Here is a 27,647-nt window from a genome sequence, read left to right on the forward strand (position 1 = left end):
TGGAGACTGCTGCAGTAATTGAGGTGGAATAGTACATATTCTTGGGTCAATGTGGCAGCAGTTTGGATGGATGTTGAATGTCAGAGATGAGAGAATAATCCCAAGGTTACAGGCTTGTGAGACACCCCGCACTCTAAACTGTGAGCTCAACGTGGGCAGGGATTGCCACTGTTTATTGTTGTACTGTACCTTCCCAAGTGCTTAGTACAGTGCTCTGCACACAGTAAGGGTTTAATAAATATGACTGAATGAATGAATGAAGGACTAGACTTGGGTGGCAAGATGAGGAGTTCTGTTTTGGACATGTAAAGTTTGAAGTGCCAGCAGGACAACCAAGCAGAGATAGGCTGAAGGCAGGAGGAAATGTGAGACTGCAGAGGAGAGAAGTCAGGGCTGGAGAGGTAGATCTGAGAATCATCTGCATAGCGATTGTAGTTGAAGTTGAGGGAGAGACTGAGTTCTCCAAGGGAGTGGGTATAGATGGAAAATAGAAGGGGATCCAGAACCTGAGCTTTGAGGGACTCCCACAGTTAGGGGATGAGAAACCGATCTTTGAAAAAGACTGAGAATGAGCGGACAGAGAGATAGTAGGAGAGCCAGGAGAGGACAGCGTCAGTGAAGCCAAGGTTAGATGGTGTTTCCAGGAGAAGGAATTGGTCCATGGTGTGGAAGGCAGCTGTGAGGTCAAGAAGGATTAGGATGGAGTGCAAGCTTTTGGATTTGGCAAGAAGGAGATCACTTTTGAGAGAGCAGTTTCTGTGGAGTGAAGGGGGTGGAAGCCAAATTGGAGCAGGTCAATGAGAGAACTGGAGGAGAGAAGGTGGAGGCAGCGGGTGTAGACAACTCACTCAAGGAGCATGGAGGGGAATGGTAGTGGGGGAGATTGGGTACTAAGTGGAGGGAGTTGTGGGGTCAAGATAGACTTTTTTTAGGATAGGGGAGACATGAGCCTGTTTGAAAGTAGTGGGGAAGAAGCCATAGGAAAGTGAATGGTTGAAGATGGTTGTCAGTGAGGGAAGGTGTGTTGGAGAAGTAGCAGGAGTAATAGCATATACTCAGGTCTTACTATTGATTGATTGGTAGATTCTCCACCCTGAGTCACTCCCAACACTCATCCCCACATGAGCCTGGACAGTCACTGAACACATGGACAGCTCTCAGATGCTGTTGATGTAATCAGTGATATTTACTGAGTGCTTAGTGTGTGCAGAGCACTATACTCAATGTGGATCAGGGCAAAAGTCTTGGTACTGGGAGTCAAATACTGAGCCCAGGCCAGGAACCTCTGGTGGCTGGGATCCCTGGGTGACTGGGAGCCCCGGGTGAACCACCTGAGCAAACATCCCAGCAACAGAGTGAAAATTCCAACAGGCCAGGAAAAACAATAGGATCTCTCGAAGCAGTAGAGGGGAGGTCAAGGGGTCATGGAAGGGCCTGGTTCCTTAGCAAGTAGATAAAGCACTACCTGCTGGGAGGGATTATTCAATCCACAGGATACATTATGAGGAATTCACTTGCAAGGGGGATTTGGAGCAGAAAATGGGCATTTACATTAGCCTCAGGTTTTCCACAATGACAAAAGTCACCAGGAGTCCCTCGGGCCCTGGGACAATGCTGACAACTGACCCATTCTAAGTGTGCAATAAATAATCACTGGGGCTCCTGAATGGGCAAGGGCTAGAGATGCAACAGAAACACAACAAGGGGGAGAGGACAAAACGTATCAACAGACCTAAGAGCGTGATCCATGTCTTCACTGGGTCAGACCCTGATCCAGCTGCCAAAAGTGACCACGGAATGCCTAGGAGAACAGTGTGTTGGGAGACCTCCTTGATATAATCAATCAATCAATCAATCAATAGAATTTATTGAGTACCTCCTATAAGCAGAGCACTGTACTAAGTACTTGGCAGAGTACAGTAGAGTTATTCATTCATTCATTCAATCAAATTTATTAAGCACTTACTGTGTGCAGAGCCCTGTACTAAGCTCTGTACTAAGTATTGGGAAAATACTATAGAAAAAAAGTATCTCATCCTATCCCGACTGGATTACTGCATCAGCCTCCTCTCTGATCTCCCATCCTCCTGTCTCTCCCCACTTCAATCTATACTTCATGCTGCTGCCCGGATCATCTTTGTGCAGAAATACTCTGGGCATGTTACTCCCCTCCTCAAAAATCTCCAGTGGCTACCAATTAGTCAATGCATCAAGCAAAAACTCCTCACTCTCGGCTTCAAGGCTTTCCATCACCTCGCCCCCTCCTACCTCTCCTCCCTTCTCTACTTCTACAGCCCAGCCCGCAACCTCCACTCCTCTGCTGCTAACCTCCTCACTGTGCCTCGTTCTCACCTGTCCCGCCTTCGACCCCCGGCCCACGTCCTCCCCCTGGCCTGGAATGCCCTCCCTCTGCCCATCCGCCAAGCTAGCTCTCTTCCTCCCTTCAAAGTCCTACTGAGAGCTCATCTCCTCCAGGAGGCCTTCCCAGACTGAGCCCCCCATTCCTCTCCCCCTCCCCATCCCCCCCGCCCTACCTCCTTCCCTTCCCCACAGCACCTGTATATATGTATATATGTTTGTACATATTTATTACTCTATTTATTCATTCATTTATTTATTTATTTTACTTGTACATATCTATTCTATTTATTTTATTTTGTTAGTACTTTTGGTTTTGTTCTCTGTCTCCCGCTTCTAGACTGTGAGCCCACTGTTGGGTAGGGACTGTCTCTATGTGTTGCCAACTTGTACTTCCCAAGCGCTTAGTACAGTGCTCTGCACACAGTAAGCGCTAAATAAATATGATTGATTGATTGATTGATTGAAAAATAAACAGTGACATTGCCAACACACAATGAGCTCACAGTCTAGAGTAGGGGAGACAGACATCAGCACAAATAAATAATAATCACAGATAAATACATAAGTGCTATGGGGAGAGCCTGAACTGGGCCCTAGGAGAGACTATTCAGGTGGGAATTAGGCATGGTCCCTGTTTCTTGAGGTAAGAGGAGGGGCTCACAATCAAAAACATGATCTCTGGTCTCTAGGAGTTTGCAATCTAGCAGGGGAGGCAGACACTAAAATAGATGGCAGATGGTGGATACAGCAAGAGTTAAAGACATGGATACCTACGCTAACTGTACTCTCCCAAGTGATTATACAGTGTTCTGCACACATCAAGCACTCAATAAATACCACTGATTGGTTGATTGATGGAGAGAAGTACTACGGGGCGGTTGGGGCATGAGTGAGCACAAAGGCTTGGATGAAGTGGAACTGGGACAGCTGTGGAGGAAATCGAGTGGGGAGATGAAGGACATCTGAGAGAAGGCCTCCTGGAGAAGATGGGATTGCAGGAAGATGAGGGGAACAGTGGACTGACTGCTTGCCTGATGAGAAATGGGAGGGAGTTCCAACCAGGAGAGAAAGCATGAGCAAGAGGTTGGCAGCAAGAAAGATGAGGATGAAGTACTGTGAGCAGGTTGCCTTGTGAGACCGTGAGATGATGAGACATCCATGGATGTAGTTCATCATTTCTTCACTTCCTTCAGCCTGCCATTCCCCACTTTCCCCTCATCTTCCTTGGAATGATTGTTTGAAACAACCATCCCTCCGATGCCAGCAATGAAAGACTGGTGGGTAGCAGTCGAGTTTGTGGGGGGATTTGAAGAGAGAGATGCTTGTTTAGTGCTTAATTTGCATTCATTCAGTTGTATTTATTGAGCGCTTACTGAGTTCAGAGAACTGTACTAAGCACTTGGAAAGTACAATTCAGCAATAAAGGGAGACAATCCCTGCTCACACTGGGCTTACGGTCAATTAATATGCCCACTTACAGTCTTGCCTTTTCTGTGAAGGGTTAGAAAGAGAAATCTCTTTGCCTGTTAGCTTCATGGTGATATTGAAGAATGAGAATAGAATTTCCCTTCAGTAGTGACGGACCAGCCTCTATGCTGAAACTTCAGACCCAAGATTCAGTGCAGAGGAGTCTAGTCCCGGTGGTCTGCCGGCACTGCTCATGTTCTGCCTGTCGTACTCCTCTGGGCACTGAGCGCAATGAGCGAGCAGGAGGCAGAGGTATAGCCTAGTGTGATGGGCAAGTGTGGTCTTCACCCACGTCGGCTAGTTCCAGGCAGGGTTGAGACTAGAACCCAGGTCTCCTGATTCCCAGAGCAGAGCTCTGTCCACTGAGGCCATAGCAGGGCTTTGGAAATCTAGCCATCCAGGGAAAGCTTGAAGTTAGCTTCTACACAACTCTATTGTAGTGAATCTACACCTATGAATCAAGCAAAAATTCCTCACCCTCGGCTTCAAGGCTCTCCATCACCTCGCCCCCTCCTACCTCACCTCCCTTCTCTCCTTCTACAGCCCAGCCCGCACCCTCCGCTCCTCTGCCGCTAACCTCCTCACTGTGCCTCGTTCTCGCCTGTTCTGCCGTCAACCCCCAGCCCACATCCTTCCCTTGGCCTGGAATGCCCTCCCTCCACTCATCCGCCAAGCTAGCTCTCTTCCTCCCTTCAAAGCCCTACTGAGAGTTCACCTCCTCCAGGAGGCCTTCCCAGACTGTGCCCCCTTTTTGCTCTCCTCCTCCCCATCCCCACCCGCCCTACCTCCTTCCCCTCCCCAAAGCACTTGTATATATTTGTACAGATTTATTAGTCTATTTTACTTGTACATATTTACTATTCTATTTATTTTGTTAATGATGTGCATATAGCTATATTTCTATTTGTTCTGACTATTTTGACACCTGTCTACATGTTTTGTTTTGTCTGTCTCCCCCTTCTAGACTGTGAGCCCGTTGTTGGGTAAGGACCGTCTCTATATGTCGCCGACTTGTACTTCCCAAGCGTTTAGCACAGTGCTCTGCACACAGTAAGCACTCAATAAATATGATTGAATGAATGAATAGTGTATTCTCCTAATAACTTAGTACGGCGCTTTGCACACAGTAAGGGCTCAGAAAAATACCATTGATTGCTTGATTGAGAGCTAAAGCTGCAGGATGATTGTTGCTGCCTTTACCTTGTGAGACAAACGGGGCATTGGAGAATGCTAAAGCTCAGAGAGGAGTGGGCTTGAGGGCAGTCACCGACACATGGACACACTCTGGCTTTCCTGACTCCAAATGAGTCTGAGCTTGGCTGAAGAAGAGACAGGCTAAACAGAGTTTCAATGAACAATCTTAGCACCTCTGGAAACCCCCAGGATGGCAATGTCTGACACCAAGTGGCTTCTGCCAAGCCGCAAGGGTGGCAGCACTTGGTGGCATCTGATGCCAACACAGAAGCCAATGATGGAGGGAGACTCTCAGAGCACGAGGACGGCAGCGAGCCGCAGGCCACGATCTCCAAAGCAGCTTGCCCTGCCTTTGACCTCCCCAACACGCATGACCCAAGCAGGCCACTCAGTTGCATCAGATGGCTAACATTCCAAGTTTAAATTTAATGTGTGACCACAGCAGTCGTGACTGGAACATGAGAGGTGCGCACAAGCACACATTCTATACCTTCACCAGTTCGCCCTGGCCTGAGACTCTGAAATGGTGGCTCTGAGAAGAGGAAGGCGGTGCTAAGCATGGGCTGAGTCTGTGATGGCTAATTTATAATGATGATAATCATCATCGTCATAATTGTGCAATTTGTTAAGGGATCATAGGGGCCGAGCACTGTGTTAAGCACTGGGATGGAGAGGGTACAGTTAGACTAGACACATGGGGCTCCACTTGGGAACAGAAACCCAAATGTGATCATGGGGGTGTCCTCATTCCTGGCCCAAAGATGGTGCTCCTTAATGAATCAATCAGTCATATTTATTGAATGTTTACGGAACGCAGAGCACAATCCTAAGGGCTTGGGAGAGTACAACATAACAGAGTTGGTAGACACATTTCCTGCTCAGTGAGCTTACAGTCTAGAGGACAACAAACTTCTGGGCTAGAGGAGACATGCTGCTGAATGCTGAATGGGGTTTAAGGGTGGGGAATCCAGGGGAACCATCCCCATAGCCCGGCCTGAAAAGAGGATCAGGGAGGAAGCGGTAGCTGCCTCTCAGCCTTGGCAGGGAGGGCACAGGAGAAGAAGGGCAGTGGGACTCCGCCACAACCTCAGGCAGGTCCTCCAAAGCCAGAGCTGGGCTGCCATCCGCCTGAACACCTGGGGTCACATTGCTAAGAACCTGAGAGTCTCTCTGCTCCCCAGACTCGGTCCCGACTGTGGCCTCACGGAGCCGCTGCTGAAGACCAGCTCCCCAGGGAAAGATTCGTTAAATCCCCTTTGATCGATGCGGACGTGGGAGCCTATGAACTCAAACTTCCAAACCCCATCCCAGGCAGACCAGATCCAGAGCAGAGAGCCCAACGAAACGTAATGCTTGCAGATTAAGAGCTGCTGATACAACAGGTGCAAGCATTTCTAGCATTTAGAAACATTTATAGTCTTTCCCACTTTCTATTCTGGTGAGCCAGGCTTGTTAGATGATTTATTCCCTGCATGATCCTTTCTCTGCGGACTATTTTTATGTTGGGTGATCTGGGCTAGAAACTTTTTCACAAAGTGGTTACACGCAGGAGAGGATTCGTTTCTACTCTAAAGGCCTTGGGTAGGGACTCGGATAAGTCTGTGGTTTAGGAAAGTCACTGTATGATCAATTAATCATGCTCAAAATGAAGCGAAATGCTCTCCCAGCCTAGAGCATACGTCCTTAGACTTATGCAAGTCTGTCCTTATGTCACTGAGTTACCAATAAGTAGGAGTCTGTCCGCCCTTCCCTAGTGCTACCTGCTTTGAACTTTCTGGAAATGTTCTGTGGGACATTTTATGGCATTTGTTAAGTGCTTACTTGTTTTGATGTGTATAGATCTATAATTCTATGTATTTATATGGATGCCTGCTTACGTGTTTTAATGTCTATCTCCCCCCCTTCTAGACAGTGAATCTGGTGTGGGCAGGGATTGTCTCTCTTTATTGCTGAATTGTACTTTCCGAGTGCTTAGTGTAGTGTTCTGCACACAGTAAGTGATCAATAAATACAATTGAATGAATGAATGGATGAATGGATATTATGTGCTTACACTATACTAAGCGCAGGGATAGATACAAGCTTATCAGATGGGATACAGTCCCTGTCCCACATTCATTCATTCATTCATTCGATCGTATTTATTGAGTGCTTACTGTGTGCAGAGCACTGTCCTAAGTGCTTGGGAAGTACAAATCCGCAACATATAAAGACAGTCCCTACCCAATAATGACTTCACTGTCTAGAATGGGGATACAGACAAGAAGGGGTAGACAGTCATATTCCCCATTTTAAGGATGAGGTAACTGAGGCCCAGAGGAGTTAAGCGACTTGCCCAAGGTCACACAGAAGATAAGTGGCAGAGCTGGGGTTGGAGCCCAGGTGGCTCTAGCCAGTAGGCTACTCTGCTTCAGAACACCAGTCCTGCAGGACCCCAGGCCTCACGAGTACAAGTCAGAGATTGAACTCATTCCTCATTTTTTCAAGGGGCTGTCCTCCAAGCGCCCCTCCAGGGCCCCAAAACTGCTCCCGATGGGCCTGGAACAATGGCTGGGGCTTTAGAAATAAGCTGAGGCATTTCCCAGATGCGGGAGGTTGTAAATGCTGGACGTCCCCGCCCCTCACCCCCCCGGGGGAACCAGAGGGAGGCATTTTAAGAATTCCTTCTCCCCAGCCCAATTTCGGCAGCTTCATTTGCATCATAAGGAGTGCAGGTCATAGAGTCTTAGGATCCGCCCATTGTAACAGACCTAGCTCCCCAGCAGGACGGACGGGCGGGCCAGGGGTTCCTCTACCTGGGACCCCGGGGCAAATAATTAATAATGGTATTTGTTAAGCACTTACTATGTTCCAGGCACTGTACTAAGCGCTGGGGTGGATACAAGCAAACCGGGTTGGATATAGTCCCTGTTCCACGCGGGGCTCACAGTCTCAATCCCCATTTTACGGATGGGGTAGCAGAGGCACAGAGAACAATAATAATAATGATGGTATTAGTTAAGCACTCACTATGTGCCAAGCACTGTTCTAAGCGCAGAGGTAGATACAAGGTAATCGGTTGTCCCACATGGGGCTCACCGTCTTTGATCCCCATTTTACAGATGAGGTAACTGAGGCCCAGAGAAGTTAAGTGACTTGCCCAAAGTCACACAGCTGACCAGTGGCGGAGTCAGGATTAGAACTCACGACCTCTGGCTCCCAAGCCTGTGCTCTTTCCATTAAGCCACGCTGCTTCCCTAAGAAGTGAAGTGACTTGCCCAAGTTCACACAACAGGCAAGTGGCAGAGCCGGGACTAGATCCCATGACTTTCTGACTCCGGGGCCCGGGCTCCAGCCACTACACCATGCTGCTTCAGACCCAGGGCCACGAAGTCTTGATGTGCCCGTGAATCTAAGGTGACCCTCGGCAGTGACTCTCCGAAGCCAAGAGTCGGAGGTCTTCAGAAACTGCTCAGACTATAACCACTTAATTTCACAGCAATTTCAGGCCCCTGGTAGTCTCCTTGATTGAAGGAAGTGGAAGACGGGGCCCAGCTTATTTCAGACAGACTCTTACTTCGTTTAAATATCTTATCAAACTACCTTTTCTTTAATCACTATAATTGGTTAAGTGCCTACTCTGTGCAGAGCACTGTATTAGGTGCTAGAGAGACTATGAGAGGATTAGTTGACACCATTCCTCACCATAAACTCATCCCAAACAGAAATAATCTACAGTATGCACTGAGCGCCTACTGTGGACAGAGTGCTGCAATAAGTACTTGGGGGAGTACAATGTGATAGACATGAGGAGCAAACAGGCTAGCAGCGGAGACAGAAACCAACATCATTTCCCACCAGAAGGAAGGAGGAAAGTGGATCTGTAGGGGACAGAAGAATGCTGAAATACTAGTGTGAGCACCGAAGTGCAACAGCTAGGGGCGAGTAGCTAAGTGCCTGGTTGGCACACGGTTCTGTGGTGGTAGTTGGGGAGATAAAACATTCCCAAGCACTTCTTGGGCTACAGGGCTCTGCATACAGTAGGGGATAATAAATTCCTTACCACCACCTTTAAGGCACTCAATCAGCTCTGCCCCTCCTACTTAAAACCTCACTGCTCTCCTATTACAACCCAGCCCGCACACTTTGCTCCTCTTTTGCCAACCTACTCACTGTTCCTCTATCTCACCTACCAATCATCAGTCGTATTTATTGAGCGCTTACTGTGTGCAGAGCACTGTACTAAGCGCTTAATCAATCAATGATACCAATCAATCAATGATATTTACTGAATGCTTACTGTGTGCAGGGTACTGTATGATGCAGCTTGAGAGAGTACAACTGCAGCCAACCTCTTGTCTATGCCCTCTCTCTGGTCCCTTTTCATATATGACACACCAACGCTCTTCCCCATCTTTAAAGCCCTACTGAAATCACATCTCCTCCAAGAAGCTTTCTCTGACTAACCTTTTATTTCCCCATCCTATTTTCCCTCCTTTCTGCATCAACCATGTACTTGGGTCTGTACCCCTTAAGCACTTTGATACTCACCCCACTGCCCCCCCATCAGCTGTGTAACCTTGGGCAAGCAGTGCCTCAGTTACCTCATCTGTAAAATGGGGATGAAGACTGTGAGCCCTAGGTGGGACAACCTGATTACCTTGTATCCACCCCAGCACGTAGAACAGCGCTTGGCACATAGTAAGTGCTTAACAAATACCAACATTATTAATATTATTATTATTACTTATGCAACTATCCTTATATGCTGCACCTTCCCTTCTCTATAATTGATTTCCATGTCTGTTTCCCCTTCTAGTTTGTAAGTTTCTTGTGGGTATGGATCATGTCTATCAACTCTGTTATATAGTACTCGCCCAAGTGTTTAACAGTGCTCCGCTCACAGTAAGTGCTGAGTGAATACCATTGATTGGTTGATTGTTGATGATGTGTATCACACCTCATCCTAGTTTGAAATGAGTCCTGGGTTTTCTGTTCCCTATGCACCACATCTTCCTCAAGATCTCAGCAGAAAAGCTCAATCAATCAATCAATCAGTGGTATTTATTGAATACTTACTGTGTGCAGACTACTGCAGCAGGGCTCAGTGGAAAGAGCACAGTCTCAGGAATCCGAGGTCATGGGTTCAAATTCTGGCTCCGCCGCTTGTCAGCTGTGTGATTTGGGGCAAGTCACTTAACTTCTCTGTGCCTTAGTTATCTCATCTGTAAAATGGGGATTAAGATTGTGAGCCCCACATGGGACAAACTGATCACCTTGTATCCTCCTCAGCGCTTAGAACAGTGCTTTGCAAATAGTAAGTGCTTAACAAATACTAATTTAATTAATTAATTAATTACTGTACTAACTGCTTGGGAGAGTATAATACAATGGAGATTCCTGCCCACAAGGAGCTCACAGTCTAGAAGGGGAAACAGACATGAAAATCAATGACATATGTACATAAAGGCCTAGGGGCTGAAGGTGGGGTGACTATCAAATGCTTAAAGAATGCAGATCCAAGTTCATCAGTGTTGCAGAGAGAGAAATGAAGGCTTAGTCAGCAAAGGCCTTTTGAAGGAGACTTGATTTTAATAAGGCTTTGAAGGTGGGGAGATCATTTACTGAGCTTACTTAAGAGTACTTCTTTGTGAAAAACATTCATTCATTCAATCGTATTTATTGAGCACTTACTGTATGCAGAGCACTGTACTAAGTGCTTGGGAAGTACAAATTGGGGACATCATACTCCTCCTTTCCTTTCCCTTCATCCTCTCTCCTCACTCCACGTTCCTTTCCCTTCCTCCTCCTCTTCCTCCCTCTACCTACCTCCCTGGAATTTGGTTTAAAACACTACAAATGGTTGGTTCGGGACGCGAAAGGGGTTAGAGTCCCCAGAAGGAACTCTTCGAGCTGGTCGTGCAAGAAAGAGAGCCCGGGCTTTTGGTGCAGAGGAGGAGGAGGAGGAGGAAGCCCAGGCTGGGGGACCAGGGGTTCTCCATGGGGTCCTAGTGTTATGTCCTACGGTTCTTGCTGCCTTTACAGTACTTTGCAGGCTGCCAGACGCGGTCTGAACTAAACCCCACTGGGGAGGACGGGAGAATGCACACAGTGAGCGCTCAATAAATACGGTTGAATGAATGAATGAATTTAAGATTTGAGAAGCAACGTGGCTCAGTGGAAAGGGCTCCCTCCCCATCCCCCCCCCCCTTACCTCCTTCCCCTCCCCACAGCACCTGTATATACGTATATATGTTTGTACGTATTTATTACTCTATTTATTTTACTTGTACATATTTATTCTATTTTATTTTGTTAATATGTTTTGTTTTGTCGTCCGTCTCCCCCTTGTAGACTGTGAGCCCGCTGTTGGGTAGGGACCGTCTCTATATGTTGCCAGCTTGTACTTCCCAAGCGCTTAGTACAATGCTCTGCACACAGTAAGCGCTCCATAAATACGATTGAATGAATGTATGAATGAGAAGGGATGGGACGGTGTGTGGGGGTGGGGGCAGTTCGTGTGGGTAGACGTTGCCTTTAATAACAACAATAATAATAATAATGGCATTTATTAAGCGCTTACTATGTGCAAAGTACTGTTCTAAGCGCTGGGGAGTTTACAAGGTGATCAGGTTGTCCCACGTGAGGCTCACAGTCTTAATCCCCATTTTACCGATGAGGGAACTGAGGCATGAGGCACAGGGAAGCAGCGTGGCTCAGGGGAAAGAGCCCAGGCTTTGGAGTCGGGGGCATGGGTTCGAATCCCAGCACTGCCAATTGTCAGCTGTGTGACTTTGGGCAAGCCACTTCACTTCTCTGGGCCTCAGTTCCCTCATCTGTAAAATGGGGGTTAAGACTGTGAGTCCCCTGTGGGACAACCTGATCGCCTTGCAACCTCCCCAGTGCTTAGAACAGTGCTTTGCACATAGTAAGCGCTTAATAAATGCCATCATTATTATTATAAGTGGCTTGCCCAAAGTCCCACAGCTGACAAGTGGCAGAGCCGGGATTTGAACCGATGACCTCTTACTCCAAAGCCCGGACTCTTCCCACTGAGCCACGTTGCTTCCCCTGTATATATGTATATATGTTTGTACATATTTATTACTCTATTTATTTTACTTGTACATATCTATTCTATTTATTTTATTTTGTTAGTATGTTTGGTTTTGTTCTCCATCTCCCCCTTTTAGACTGTGAGCCCACTGTTGGGTAGGGACTGTCTCCCTATGTTGCCAACTTGTACTTCCCAAGTACCTAGTCCAGTGCTCTGCACACAGTAAGCGCTCAATAAATACGATTGATCGGTTGATTGATTCTCTGAGCCTCAGTTCCCTCACCTGTAAAATGGGGATTAAGACCGTGCGCCCCACGTGGGACAACTTGATCACCTTGTATCCCCCCCAACGCTTAGAACAGTGCTCTGCACATCGTAAGCGCTTAACAAATGCCATCATTATTAATACCTTCTGTTTTGTCTCCCCTTTGTAGACTGTGAGCCCGCTGTTGGGTAGGGACCGTCTCTATATGTTGCCAGCTTGTACTTCCCAAGCGCTCAGTACAGTGCTCTGCACACAGTAAGGGCTCAATAAATACGATTGATGATGATGATGATGAGTCCAAAGCCCGGGCTCTTCCCAGTGAGCCACGCTGCTTCCCCTCGGGGCCACCAGTGAGCAGAGCCGTCCCACCGGGCGGAGGGCGAGGGGGGGGGCGCCATTGGATGGGAAACCCTGCCCGCCCCCCGCGCTGAAACAGGAGCCCGGGCCCTTGTTGCCAAGGCCCGGCCCCTGGCCGGCGGCCAATCACGTGCCCGAGCGCTGCGCTGCCTGAGCAGCCATTGGTCGGGACGCGGGCCGCGGGCAGAGGAGGGCGCCGATTGGCTGCCGCCGGGATACAAGTGAAAGGGCCGGGCCGGGCCGGGCCGGGCCGGGCCGGGAGCGAGGGGCCCGGCCGGTCGAGGGGGTTATTCGAGGGGCGGGGGCGCGGGGCCTGAGTCCGGCCCAAAGCCGCAGCGGCCCGGGGTCACCGGATGCGGCCGCCGCCGGCGGAGAGCGGGGACCTGCCCCCGACTCCCTGCTGCTGCTGCTGCTGCTGCCCGTACGCCGATGCCGCCGTGGCGGCCTGCGGGCCACTCTGCAGCCCCAAGCAGATGAACGGCACCAGGTAGGGGCGGCCCTGCCTCCCGCGGAGCCCCGCCGACACGCGAACTGCCCCCGCCCCCGTGCTCACTTCACTGGGCCTCGATGACCTCATCTGTCAAATGGGGATTAAGAGCGGGAGCCCCACGTGGGACAACCTGATCACCTTGTATCCCCCCCCCCCCGCCCAGCGCTTAGAACAGGGCTTCTCCTATAGTAACTTTTAGACTGTGAGCCCACTCTTTTAGACTGCGAGCCCACTGTTGGGTAGGGACTGTCTCTGTATGTTGCCAATTTGTGCTTCCCAAGCGCTTAGTACAGTGCTCTGCACATAGTAAGTGATGATGATAGTAATAATAATAACGATGGCATCTATTAAGCGCTTACTGGGTGCCAAGCACTGTTCTAAGCGCTGGGGAGGTTACAAGGCGATCGGGGGTTCTCTGTGGAAAGAGCCCGGGCTTTGGAGGCAGAGGTCGTGGGTTCGAATCCCGGCTCCGCCAGTTGTCAGCTGGGTGACTTTGGGCAAGTCGCTTCACTTCTCTGGGCCTCAGTTCCCTCATCTGTAAAATGGGGATGAAGACTGTGAGCCCCACGTGGGACAACCTGGTCATCTTGTAACCTCCCCAGCGCTTAGAACGGTGCTTTGCACATAGTAAGTGCTTAATAAATGCCATTATTATTATTATTATTTTAGACTGTGAGCCCACTGTTGGGTAGGGACTGTCTCTCTATGTTGCCAACTTGTACTTCCCAAGTGCATAGAACAGTTTTGAACATAGTAAGCGCTTAATAAATGCCATTATTATTATTATTTTAGACTGTGAGCCCACTGTTGGGTAGGGACTGTCTCTCTATGTTGCCAATTTGTATTTCCCAAGCGCTTAGAACAGTGCTTTGCACATAGTAAGTGCTTAATAAATGCCATTATTATTATTATTTTAGACTGTGAGCCCACTGTTGGGTAGGGACTGTCTCTATATGTTGCCAACTTGGACTTCCCAAGCGCTTAGTACAGTGCTCTGCACACAGTAAGGGCTCAATCAATACGATTGATTGATCAGGTTGTCCCACATGGGGCTGACAGTCTTCATCCCCATTTGACAGATGAGATCGCCGGGGCCCGGAGAAGTGAAGTGGCTTGCCCAGAGTCAATCAATCGTATTCATTGAGCGCTTACTGTGTGCAGAGCACTGTACTAAGCGCTTGGGAAGTCCAAGTTGGCAACATAGAGAGACGGTCCCTACCCAACAGTGGGCTCACAGTCTAAAATAATAATAATAATGGCATTTATTAAGCGCTTACTATGTGCAAAGCACTGTTCTAAGTGCTTGGGAAGTCCAAGTTGGCAACATATAGAGACAGTCCCTACCCAACAGTGGGCTCACGGTGTAGAAGAGTCACACAGCTGACAGTTGGCGGAGCCGGGATTAGAACCCATGACCTCTGACTCCAAAGCCCGGGCTGTTTCCACTGAGCCACGCTGCTTCGCAAGTTAGCGCTTAACGGATGCCGTCGTCATCACCGGGGGAGAGGCGGGGGTGCGGGCCCTGGGCTCGGCCCGCCCCCCCGGCGCTCCCCTCCCCTCCGACGGGGCCGAGGGGCGGGACGGGGGCGTCGTCCGCGGCTCCCCCCCCCCCCCCCCCCCGGCCGCACACACCTCCGGCCGGGCGGCTCGGCCCCACTCGGTCCCCGGGCTGCACACGTAGCCCTGGGCCGCCGCCGCCCTGCTCCCGGCTCCGGTCCGGCCCCGGCCCCGGCCCCGGCCCCGGCCCCAGGCCGCCCATGCAGTGAGTATCTCGGGGAGGCTCCGGGGTGGGCGGAGGCCCGGCGCCGGACGAGGACACCGGGCCATCTGCGGGATGAGGCTGCATCCAGAGGGGCGGGGGAGATCTGCGGGACGAGGCTGCACCCGTATGCATATAATAATAATAATGGCATTGGTTAAGTGCTTACTATGTGCAGAGCACTGTTCTAAGCACTGGTGGGGGGATACAGGGTGATGAGGTTGTCCCACGTGGGGCTCACAGTCTCCATCCCCATTTTACAGATGAGGTAACTGAGGCTCAGAGAAGTTAAGTGACTTGCCCAAGGTCACACAGCAGACATGTGGCAGAGTCGGGATTCGAACCCATGACCTCTGACTCCAAAGCCCGTGCTCTTTCCACTGAGCCACGCTGCTTCTCATATGGAAGCAGCATATGCATCCTGTATATATGTATATATATTTGTACATATTTATTACTCTATTTATTTATTTTACTCGTACATATCTATTCTATTTATTTTATTTTGTTAGTATGTTTGGTTTTGTTCTCTGTCTCCCCCTTTTAGACTGTGAGCCCGCTGTTGGGGTAGGGACTGTCTCTATATGTTGCCAATTTGTACTTCCCAAGCGCTTAGTCCAGTGCTCTGCACACAGTAAGCGGCTCAATAAATACGATCGATGATGATGATGATCCAGAGGGGAGGGGGCGATCTGCGGGACGAGGCTGGAGGCAATCAATCAATCGTATTTATTGAGCGCTTACTGTGTGCAGAGCTCTGGACTAAGGGCTTGGGAAGTCCAAGTTGGCAACATAGAGAGACAGGCCCTACCCGACAGTGGGCTCACAGTCTAAAAGGCAGAGGGGAGGGGGCGATCTGCGGGACGAGGCTGGAGGCAGAGGGGAGGGGGCAGGGGGCCATCCGCGGGACGAGGCTGGAGGCAGAGGGGAGGGGGCCATCTGCGGGACGAGGCTGGAGGCAGAGGGGAGGGGGCCATCTGCGGGACGAGGCTGGAGGCAATCAATCAATCGTATTTATTGAGCGCTTACCGTGTGCAGAGCACTGGACTAAGCGCTTGGGAAGTACAAGTTGGCAACATAGAGAGACGGTCCCTACCCAACAGTGGGCTCACAGTGTAAAAGGCAGAGGGGAGGGGGCGATCTGCGGGACGAGGCTGGAGGCCCCACTGAGAGCTCACCTCCTCCAGGAGGCCTTCCCAGACTGAGCCCCTTCCTTCCTCTCCCCCTCATCCCCCTCTCCATCCTCCTCATCTTACCTCCTTCCCCTCCCCACAGCACCTGTATATATGTATATATGTTTGTATATATTTATTACTCCCTTTATTTTACTTGTACATATCTATTCTATTTATTTTATTTTGTTAGTATGTTTGGTTTTGTTCCCTGTCTCCCCCTTTTAGACTGTGAGCCCACTGTTGGGTAGGGGCCGTCTCTACATGTTGCCAACTTGGACTTCCCAAGCGCTTAGTACAGTGCTCTGCACACAGTAAGCGCTCACTAAATACGATTGATTGATTGATTGAGGCAGAGGGGAGGGGCCGATCTGCGGGACGAGGCTGATACAGAGGGGAGGGGGCGATTTGCGGGACGAGGCTGATGCAGAGGGGAGGGACGATCTGCGGAACGAAGCTGGAGGCAGAGGAGAGGGGGCAGGGGGCAGAGGGGTGGGGGATTAGGAGGCAGGCTGGATTGAAGGAGGGCCCTGGGGGGGATGGAGTTGGGTTGGCTGGGTTTGGTGGGGGGAGGGCGGGTGAGTGCACGCAGGGAGAGGGGAAAGGGGCTCTTATTTGCTGAGAGAGCGAGGTGCTGCCCTAAGGTGTTCTGGGTTGGGGGTTGGGGGGGAATGCGGACCACCTGAGAGAGTTTGCCCCAGCCCGTCGGTTAGAATAATAATAATAATAGTAATAATCACGGTATTTGTTCAGCGCTTACTATTTGCCAAGCACTCATTCAGTCGTTCGTTCATTCAGCCGTATTTATTGAGCGCTTACTGTGTGCAGTGCGCCGTGCTAAGCGCTGGGTTAGATAGGAGGTAATCAGGTTGTCCCATGTGGGGTTCACAGTCTTAATCCCCATTTTATAGATGAGGTAACTGAGGCACAGAGAAGTGGAATGGCTTGCCCGAAGTCACACAGCACACGAGGGGGAGAGGCGGGATTAGAACCCACGTCCTCTGAGTCCCAAGCCCGTGCTCTTGCCTCTAAGCCCCAGTGCTTCGTTGCCCATCAGACGGAGTTATCGAACGGCGGGGTAGCGGGGCAGATAGAGGAGCTGTCTGGGAGAGTGAGTGATAAACTCACTCTGAGGTTGTCCCTGTTTCTGTTTCGCTTGCTTCACACAGCCCCCGGCTGCGGCAGTGCACACAGATTCTTTACAAAAGGTTTGAAAGACATGATGGCGTGGGGAGAGGACTCCAAACTCTGTGGAACATGAGCGGGCCAAGAATCGGCAGCTTAGTTCCATGTCCCCGGGTCCGCTGACACAGTCCTTTTTTTGCCTTCTGGAAAAGCTCAGGCAAAGAAAGATCAGGAGCCTCGGCTTCTAGTCCCTGCTCTGTGACCCGGGATAAATCACTTAACCTCTCTGGGCTTCAGTTTCTTCATCTCTACAGTGGGAATAAGAATGCCACTCTATCTCTTCTCACCCCCGAGATTGGGAGCCCCATGCGGGACAGGGACTATGTCCGAATTGATTATCCTGTCTCCCACAGTGCTGTAGCACCCAGTTACCCCTGAATAAATGCTACTGTTCATACTAAAATGAGTTGCCATCTGTATGCAGAACACCAGTGGACCGGTGAAGAGCTCACCGATAAATATTTCCTCGTCCCTAAAGCTCAGCGAGCTGAGGCCTGAGGTCCAGGACCCCTGTTTGGCCTTTTCCCCCACTCTCCTCCCCCCCACCGGTGGGGTTCACCCCCCCCCCCCACCACGTGTTTCCTGCTCCCAGGAGGAGGGTGGGGGCGGCCACCTGTGGGGCTTCAAGTAGCCATGGCCACTTCCTTCACTGGGGCCAGGAGCCCCGAAGTTCCATTCTTGGTGGGAGGGACCAGCCTAGACCTTGGAGGAGGGGCCTGTCCCTACCCCCACCCCCCCAGAGCTCCTGAGATTGGAGCCCAGGGGGCACCTTGCAGGGCTAGGAACCCCCCCAACTCCTCATACTCCACCTTGGTCCTCCTGCACCTTGTAGAGGGGAGAGGCTAACTTGAGCCCAGCCCTAGGGATCAGCGATGTGAGCGCAAACTTCCCACTGGGGTGGGAACAGGCCAACCTGCACCCAGCGGTGTTCACCCATCCTGAGCCTGGTGCCCACCCAAACTTCCCCTTGTAGAAGGGAGAGGGCCCCTGGAGCCCAGCCCCAGGACCCAGCAGCAACTGTGATGCTGTGGCAGCCCCTCTCCGTGCCCCTGGAGGAAGGGGGAACCAGAAAGATCGGGTGCAGCCCAGCCACCAGCTCCTGTACCCAGAGCCACTGCTGCCACCGCTGCTGCCCATGGCTGGAGATGAGTTGTGCCCATAGAGAGTGGCACACGCAGACACAGAAGCTGCAGCCTGTGTGGAGAGTGTGCCTGGGACAGGCAGAGAGAGAAAAGGAGGAAGAGGGAGCTGGGAAACGAGGGGCGTGCCTCCCTCCTGGCCGGGAGAGTAAACATTCCGCCCCAGATTACTGGTTATGGCAGGAGGTGAAGGTCATTCTGGCCACAACTGCCCTGGCAGCATGGCACCCCTTGCCCCAGCAGCAGTTGGGCTGTGCCACGAGGGTCAGGGACCTCAGGAAAAGGGGCACAAGGATAGACACATGTAGGTGGCGTGTCCTGTCTGAGGCTCGGGCCCCCAAACCCGTTGGCTAGTTTGGCTCAGACCTTGGCATCGGGCTGGAGAACTCCACCCCGAAGTAATGGACCTGGCTTGTGACCATGGTCCCCTGGGAGAGAGGTGAGCAAAATGTGGCGGGAGGGCATGGGAGTGGCAGAGGCAGAAACGGGACATCAGCACTGGCAACCAGGCCCAAGGCTACCCCCTGACTTGACCATCATCTTCTCAGCAGGGCATTCCTGGGGGCTCTCACTCCTAGCTTTTGAGCTCTGGGGCAACTGGACTGCCCCACCGGGAAGGGACTGTGGGGAGCAGTTGGGGGAGAAGGGGAGCAGGTTTTTGGATCACTTCCCACCGTCGCCCCAGAGTGACTGTGGTCCCATAGGGGGGCCGGTCCCGATGCTCCACTGTCCGTTAGGACCATTATGGCCGCTGCCCCTGTGGACTTCTCTGAGGCCCATCTGCAACTTGCCACAGAAATTCTTGTGTCTGGGGTGGCGTGACAGGGGAGGCGTTAGAGGTGGCATGGCTGCCCTGGAGTTGAGTCAGACTTGGAGAAGAGGCTGGGGATGAAGTAACAGGTGAGAAGGGAGGGGCCTGGAGGTGGGGGTGGTGTTGACCTGGGGATGTGGTGACTGGGGGTAGGAGGGACTTCTGGGAGCTAACTACAGCGTTCAAGTGGGGGAAAAAAAAACCCTACAATAACTCCTAGGTCAAAAGCCAATTGTGGGTGGCAAAGATGGGAGTAGAAGGACCTAAGCCTACTAATGTGCTCCAAGCCAGGCACCATTTCTAGAGTTTTGAAGGGTTGTTCTTTTTTAGCTCCTTGAAACTGTTCCAAGGCAAATTTTGTTGAATGCAAAAGACCAAAGACGAGGGAATGCTTGTTCTCACAGCCCTGCCCGTCTGGCTGCATTCTAGAGCAGGGAGAAAGAGAATTGAGATGGGAGGAGCTTGGTGGGTTGAAATCCGTTTTCATTTGGTCTTTCACGGTGAATGAAGGGTTGTAAAACGCCTGAATTCACTGGACTTTTAAAATGGCTCGGGCCTTACCAGAGAGCCGGCAAGCCAACCGCAGATAGGGCTAGAGGAGGGAAACTATTTGAAACAACTGGATTCTTTTCAAATCTATTCAAAAAAATACCCATTCCTCCTGAATGTTCCCAGTTGTTTTAGGTCCTGGAGGGTGGCCATTGCCAAACGACTTTTGAGTTGTTGTATTGAACTCTCCTAAGTGCTTAGTACAGTGCTCCACCCAAAGTAAGTGCTCAGTACCATTGATTGATTGAGTCAATGGCAATTTAAGGGGCAAGAAGCCTCTTCCGCCCTCTCTACTCCTCCCACCTCTTGTCCGACAAGAAATACGATAACTGATGCCCACGGTGACTACCCTGCGGCTCCTGGCGCCCACAGCCACAGCAAGGGGCGACCAGCCAGGGCCACCGTGGGTCCTCAGGAAGTCTCCGATTCAGGGCTCTTCCTTCCCGATCCGGGCATTCTTGGAACCTCCGGGTCTCAGGGAAAGCTGAGAGGAGCCAGGATGGCTTCTGAGGCAGGGAAAGTGACCCTCTCCTCACCGTGGGAATCGTGCTGGGATGGGCACAAGATGAGCGGACTGGACACGATCCCTGTCCCACGGGGCTGACAGATGAGAAAACCGAAGCTCTGAGAAAGGAAGTGACATGCTCAAGGTCACATGGCATGCTGATGGCAGAGCTGGGGTTGGAATCCTGTTCTCCTGACATCCAGGCCCAAGCTCTTTCCACTAGGCTGTGCTGCTTCTCCTAATTTACCATGTGATTGGTTGCTCAGTTACTCTGTGCTTCAGTTTCCCCCATGTGCCATGGGATCTTCCACAGGCCGTCATGGCAGTCGTCCTACCAATGAGACCACGATTATTTCCTCCCTCCCTCTTTCCCTTGCTCTCTCCCTCCATCCCCTCATGTTTTCTGCCTCTCCCTACCCCTGGCCAAGAGGAAGTTTGGTTAATTTCACCCTTCTGGGGCAAGAGCCTCTGAGAACTCTGGTGTGCGCTTAGGTGTCCCTCTCCTGTGGTCCCTCTGAGAAGAGGGCGGAGGGAACGGAGGGGGCTTGGGAGACGCCCCACAGACCGAGACGGACCCCAGATGGCATCAGCGCCAGTGTGGGGCTGGCTCAGAGCCTGCCAGGACCTCCTCCCACGACCCTGCGCATCCGTCCGGGTAAATCCACATCCGTTGGGTCATCAGGGTAAATCTGTCACGTCTAACTGCGCTCTCTCTCTTTTTCTTCCCCCCCCACCCCCTTCCCGCTTTGGCCCTCTCTCTCCCCCCAACCTCCCAGGGTCCTGGACTATTTCCCTCACAAGTCAGCCATGGCGGTGGACATCGAGTGCCGCTACAGCTGCGGGGCTCCCGTCCTGCACAGGGAAAGATTTTCCCGGCAGATCTTTTCCCAGTCCAGCAAACCCCTGAGGTCCTGCATCCAGAAGAGCGGCCAGGCCCAGGCTCAGGGCCGGGACTGGGGCCAGGACCAGGACGAAGGTGCCGGGGTAGGGGCCCCGCCTCCCCGAGACAAGAGGGCGAAGAAGAGGGTGTCCTTTGCTGACCACCGGGGCCTGGCCCTGACCACCGTCAAAGTGTTCTCCGAGGCGGACGACCCCTTGGACATCCCGTTCAACATCACCGAGCTCATCGACAATCTGGTGAGCTTGACCACCGCGGTGGAGAAGGAGAACTTGATGCTGGACTTCCCGCAGCCCTCGGCCGACTACCTGGACTTCAGGAACCGGCTGCAGGCCGACCACGTGTGCCTGGAGAACTGCGTGCTGAAGGACCGTGCCATCGTGGGCACGATCAAGGTGCAGAACCTGGCCTTCGAGAAGAGCGTCAAGGTCCGCATGACCTTTGACACCTGGAAAAGTTTCACTGACTTCCCATGCCAGTATGTGAAGGACACCTACGCCGGCTCAGACCGCGACACCTTCTCCTTCGACGTGCGCCTGCCAGAGAAGATCCAATCCTATGAGCGGGTGGAGTTCGCCGTGTGCTTCGAGTGTGGCGGCTGCACCTACTGGGACAGCAACCGGGGAGCCAACTACCGGATCATCTGGGCGGAACCGCGGGCGGCGGCGCAGTGGCCGCCGCGGCCCCCGGGAGAGCCGGACGCCGGAAGCGCCTTTGACCAGTTTGGGAGCCCCCGGTGCTCCTACGGTGTGTTTCCCGAGTGGCCGAGCTATCTGGGCTACGAGAAGCTTGGTCCCTATTACTAGCCTTGGCCTTCCCTGACGGACTGGGGGCCTGCCTGCCTGTCTGTCGGTCTGGCAGGCCCAGTGGTGGACCGACAGACGGACAGACAGATGGGAGCGGCCGCTTTGCCTGGGCTGGGAGTGGCCGCTGGACCGGACCTGGGGTAGGGGTGGGGGGAACTGCCGTCCCGTCCCATTCCGCAGAGACCCCCCAGCTGATCCGGTTCAGGTTTCCCATCCTGGAGGTCAGCCAGCCCCTCCGAGGGCTCACGCGGTTTGGTCCGGTACTACTCGGCCTGTCCCTCACCATGCTGCTAGTCCTCACCAGTCCAAACACTTAACACTTAAGATGTTTACCCGTTGTGTAGTTGGGGGTGGCGTCCTTGGGGTGCCCCCTCGCTACATGCCAAATTTGGCTTCGTGAGGGGACGTGGGAATCCGCTCTCCTTTCTTTTTGTTTTTTATCTGTAGTGTTGCATTTCACTCACATTGCGAGCCCCTTTTTTTTGTCTTTCATTTCCGTATCCACGTCTGCGCTCTGGTCTCCCCAACAAGGTCAAGATGGCAGGGATGGGTGAGCGTCTCCTCCCTGGCTTCTCCCAGCCCAGCCCCGTGCCTTCTCCGGCGGGAGGGGACACAGAGGGATGGCAGCAGGTGCTCACGGAATCCAAGGACTCTGGGGGCCGTCAGACAGGATAGGGCAGAGGGGCCGCAGTGCGGCGGTTGGGAGGTTCGTGGTGACTCCCGGGTAACAGGGGTGCTGCGGGCCTCCCGGGCTGAGGCCCCAGATGGCTCGAAGCGTCGTTTCGGCCTGACCAGTCAGGCAGGTTTGGGAGAATCCCGTCCCTCCCGGTGTGGGTCCTTCTACCCTGTCGGAGACGCTCAGCTGGAGGGACACAACAGGCAGGGTCGCCTCCAGTGGCTTCTGGTTCAGAAGTTGGGGCAGATGCGCTTTATTATTATTATTTTTTTGATTACGATGATGATATGCAGGTCACTTTATAAGAATCCTAAGACTGTGTGGTTGTGAGAGTCTTCTTATTTGTAGCTGTGTGTATGTGTTTGTGTAAGGGGGAGTGAAAGAGAAGCTGAGGGCTCCCTCTCTTTATTTTAGCTTTTAAAGGTTTTGTAGACACTGAAAACTCTGCTGCGCCTGCACCAATCGGTGGCTCTTAACCAATCTGTCAGTTAGTTAGCAGTAGTATCTATTGAGGGCCTGCTTGGGCAACGCGCTGTACTGAACACTTGGGAGAGGACAGTTAGAATTAGCAGACAAGATCCCTGCTCCCTAGGGGTTCCCGTTTGAGCAGGGGAGACAGATGGTGACATCAGTGACAGACAGGAAGAGGGCCGACTGGGCCAAAGCAATATATAGAAGTTGTCTTGGCCCCCAGTGGCAGCCACGGGTTCTGGTAGGGTAGATTTCTCCTGATGGGAAGGGGTGGGTAGGGGTGCGGGAACCTCCCTGAGCACCAGTGGATGGCTCCAGTGGGGTGGAACTGGAAAATAGTCAAATGAGGTCACGGGTGACTTCCGTCTCATCGGGCCAGAACCACCCGAAGTCAGCCCACACCAAGTGGACCATGGCCCAGCTCGCCTCCTGGGGCTTGGGCCAGTCCAAGTGGAGGTGCCGGCCGAGGGGCTCTGAGAACGAGGCTCCCTTTGTAACATAAAACAGACTCCTCTCGGGAGTCTCCGAGGCTGGGTAGCCTTATCCTCGGCCTTTTCCGGCACAATGGGTGCCCTGTTCGGTGTCGTTTTTGATCTTGCGGGGTGACGCTGTCCCTGAGCGTCCTGCGCCGTGCCACTGGCCGACACTGTCCTGCGCTGTGACCTGTCCCGCACTGCCTCACAACTGATTCGATGTCCTTGACGGTCTGCACTGCGACACCGTCCTGTGCCGGCCTGTGGTTGTGATGTTGCCCTGGACCGTCCTTCTGGCCGTAGAGCCTCCCGGTTCTGCCATCGCGTCTCCCTAGACGGCGCCCCCCTGGCAGTGGGCTCTGTGGAGCCCCTGCCAGCTGTCCTGAGACCAGGGGAAGCAGAGGCTCAGTGAACAACCCACCCCTAGAGTCGGGCCCCCCTGAAACCACCTCCTCAAGTCGGTGGGCCGGAGCCCTCTCTGCTCGCATCAACCCTCAAACCTACACAGGAGCAGAATGAGTCAGCCACGACACAGTAGCAATGATGACGACCTCCGATGGGGAGGTGGAAGCCCCAGCCGTGCTGCGGCGGGGCCTTTGGTCTGGGTCAGAGCCCAGGTTGGAGCTTCCTGTGGGCCCCCCTGGCAGCTGAAGGATGGCTCACTTGCCGGTGTCGGCATGGTCCGGGCTCCTCGGACAATGATCTCGTTCTTTGGTTCAGGGGTTGTTGGGAAATTTTTGTCCCAGTGAGACCCTGCTAAGTTTTGTGTCAGTCTTTGAGGTAGAGGAATGAAGGCAGGGTCCGAGAGTAACCATTTCCAAGAGGCCTAGCTATTCTCCCAAGCCATGAGCTCCCAATGGCCTCTGGCAGGCTCGCCGCCTGTTCCCTGTAGACTTTTTGCAGGGGAAGATGAAGTGGGGTGGGGCAGGCTGGGAGGGGAGGGCACCCCGAGCATCAGGGACGAGGTTTCCCCACTGTGGTCAGATATCCCCTATCAAGGAGAGGTTTTAGAGATGGCACATTTGAACATAGAGGAGAGACTCACCTTGGATCTTTACATCATCATTTGCTGTTTAAAAGAAGTCTTAGCCTAAGGGTCCCTGACTGGGCCTCGCAATGGGTGGCGCTCCGCTGTGACCCTGCGTCGACTGCCTCTGCTAGTCACGGATGTCTCTGGGCCTTGACATTTGATGGGAGCTGATGAATCCAGCCTGTCCCGAGGTCACTGGCTCCGATCTGCTGCATGGCCCCCTTCGTCCAGCTTGGATCTCCTCCTCTCAGTGCTGGAGTGGAGCAGAGAACCTGCCCATTCTGAACGTTTGCCCGGGGCTTGGCCTTCTCCCGGGGTAGCCCAGAGGGACATGGGAGGTCAGGGCTTGGGGAGGGCTAACTTGGTCTCTTCCAGGTCGTGACATAACTGAAAGTTTCCTATCCTGACCCTCGGGTAGCCTTTCAGCTCCAGGAAACTGGCTCTCAAATCAGCGGAGATGGGAAAGGATGTGGTTTTTACGTTTCTCTCTTTCTGTCTTCCGCGAAAATGTAGAAGCGAGGGGCTTGTCTTCTCCTTTCATGCCTGGAAGTGCCTTGTAAAGACATTTCTGCGTGTGTTTAAAATAAAAAAATATTTTTGTACACAAAGTTCAAGGAGAACATGCACTTTATAATCACAAGAATGGATCTATTCTGTGTTTTAAGGAAACGGTTTGGTTTTTATCGCAAAGTGAAACTATAATAAAGGGAAAACCAAAACAGAAACAGTTGGTTCTTCTGTACCTAGTCGAATGTAAGTGGGGGAATGGGGAAGGAAAGTGTCTGAGATGTAACAGGGCAGGAGACTGTGGACAGGAGAGGCCAAGCAAAATCAAGCGCTCACCCTCAGCTCACACCGGTCCCCGGCCCGCCGTGTATCCGGCTACACTGCAGGCCTGGCTGAGAGCAAGCAGTGCGGCTTAGTGGAAAGAGTGGGCCTGCGAGTCAAGACTTCTAGTTCCCACTCTGTCACTGGCCTGCTATATGTGACCTCAGGCAGGCCCCTTAGCCTCTCTGGGCCTCCGTTTCCTCCTCTGCCTCTCCCTACCTCGTGGGGACATTAGCGGGACATGAGGAGAGCAAGGATGTGAAAGCAGTTGGGAAGATCAAAGCACTGAGCCGGTGTTGTTAAGGAAAGCAGGGGAGGGGGCTGGGCCCAGCAAACTTTGCTGGGGGCTAGCTCTCCACTTGTAAAGTTGTCGGGAGGAATGTGAATGTGTGCCCGTTCCCTGCCCTCACACCCCTCTTCAGTTGTGTTTCCCTTAAGTGTGTTTAGCACAGGGCAGCAGAAGTGTCAGTGGATTTCTTTCACAGCCATTGGAGTGAGCTGGCACAGTCCTCTCTGCCCAGCTTAGTATGACAACTTACCATGGAAGTACTAGCAGCGTTAGTAATAATATTTATTAAGCGTCCTCCCTGAGTAGAGCACTCTGCTCAGCACTTTTAGACTGTGAGCCCACTGTTGGGTAGGGACTGTCTCTATATGTTGCCAACTTGTACTTCCTAAGCACTTAGTACAGTGCTCTGCACACAGTAAGCGCTCAATAAATACGATTGATTGATTGATTGGGGAAAAAAATTTTACCATGAATATTAGACAGGGTCTCTGGCCCATCAGTCAGCCAGTGGTATTTATTGAGCCCTTACTGTGTGCTGAGCACTATGCTAAGCGCTGATACGGAGTTGGGGTAGACCTGATCTCTGTCCTCCAGAAGCTGACAGTCTAGATGGGTTTATAATGCGGGGGCTCACAATCTAATAGCTGGGGAGGGTTGTTTGACAGACACAGGGAAAGCTGAAGCTACATAAAAATCAAGGATCAGAATCCCACCAGGGCAGTTAGAATTCCCTGGCTCAGGCCACCTAGATAGAGTCCACCAGTGCCGACAGCCAGTGCTCCAAGAAGCCTGAGCCCAGCGGGCTCCAGTTTCAGAAGGCCTTAAGATGGCATGATGGAGTGTGCAGGGTGGGGCCCTGAGGCGAAGGGATCATTGGCTGTGGTGGGTTTTTCCGGGAGGTGAGGCTTACGTAGGGATGGAAGGCCGGGGAAAAGGACTGGGTGGCAGGAATGCGGGGTGCTCCTTGGGCAGTCCATGGTGCCTTCGCCTGCCTCGAGCCTAGGAACAGCAGCGACTGGTGAGCCTCCTTGCGGGGTGGGGGTGGGGGGTAGTCTGGGCACTGTACTAAGCGCTCAGGAAGTGCTGGAGCAAGAAGAGACCCACCCCCGGGACAGCACCCCATTCTGAGAGGCAGCATTTTATTCATTCAATCAATTCATTCAATTGAATGAATTCAGGGGTATTTATTGTGTGCAGAGCACTGTACTAAGCCTTGGGAAGTACAAGCTGGTGACATATAGAGACGGTCCTTACCCAACAACGGGCTCACAGTCTAGATACGGAAGACGGACGACCCCCAGACTGGCTGCCCCGTGCTGACGTTAGAGACGGCGTCGTTCTTGTGTTGGTCTATTTTTGACTGTATGTGGTTTTCCTAACTCACGTTGCCTCCTGTTAATTGTGAACTCCAACTCTGGTTTGAGTCAGAGCAGGCCCATGGCCTGTCAGACTGGGAGGGGGAGGCTGGGGCCGGAAGGGGATGGGCTGGGGAAGTGAGGCTAAAGGGAGGGAAGGAGGTTAAGGGGGGGAAGGATCTGGGGAAGTGAGGGCGGAGGGGGAGGGGGCTGGGGAAATGAGGCCGAGGGGGAAGAGGGCTGCGGGGGTGAGGCTGGCATTGCTCAGACTGATAACAGTTTCCCTGACTGTGAAAAGTGTAGAGGTGCCTGAGCTGGAGAAGAAAATCCTTTCACATTCTGTACTCCCCAGGAGAGGCCTCATTCAGCGGATCCTTTTTCTTAGAGCGGGCAGCGGTGGCCCTGACCCTCAGAGCTGAGCAGGGCTTCCAGCCAAGCAGGGCTCTCTGCCAGCTTCTGCCCTCCTCTCAGGCTCGCACGGACAAGGGCTTTAATGGCTGGAGGAAAGAGGCTCTCTGGAGCCTTCGTCCC

At 52.4% G+C, this 27,647-nt stretch overlaps 1 protein-coding gene across 2 annotated transcripts; it reads left to right on the plus strand.

Moving 5' to 3' along the window:
- The first annotated feature begins 13,090 nt into the window (after positions 1-13,090).
- On the plus strand, positions 13,091-25,371 carry PPP1R3B (protein phosphatase 1 regulatory subunit 3B). Of its 2 annotated transcripts, none has more exons than XM_038759516.1 (2): positions 13,091-13,167; positions 21,067-25,371. In XM_038759516.1, the coding sequence occupies exons 1-2, from the start codon at positions 13,154-13,156 to the stop codon at positions 21,992-21,994; spliced, it is 942 nt and encodes a 313-aa protein (XP_038615444.1). In that variant the 5' UTR covers positions 13,091-13,153; the 3' UTR covers positions 21,995-25,371. The 2 variants fall into 2 exon arrangements, with proteins under 2 accessions (XP_038615444.1, XP_038615447.1); XM_038759519.1 differs by lacking the exon at positions 13,091-13,167 and adding an exon at positions 14,911-14,932.
- The last annotated feature ends 2,276 nt before the right edge of the window (positions 25,372-27,647 follow it).

This window comes from Tachyglossus aculeatus, chromosome 17 (genome assembly GCF_015852505.1).
Source record: "Tachyglossus aculeatus isolate mTacAcu1 chromosome 17, mTacAcu1.pri, whole genome shotgun sequence".
Taxonomy (NCBI): domain Eukaryota; kingdom Metazoa; phylum Chordata; class Mammalia; order Monotremata; family Tachyglossidae; genus Tachyglossus; species Tachyglossus aculeatus.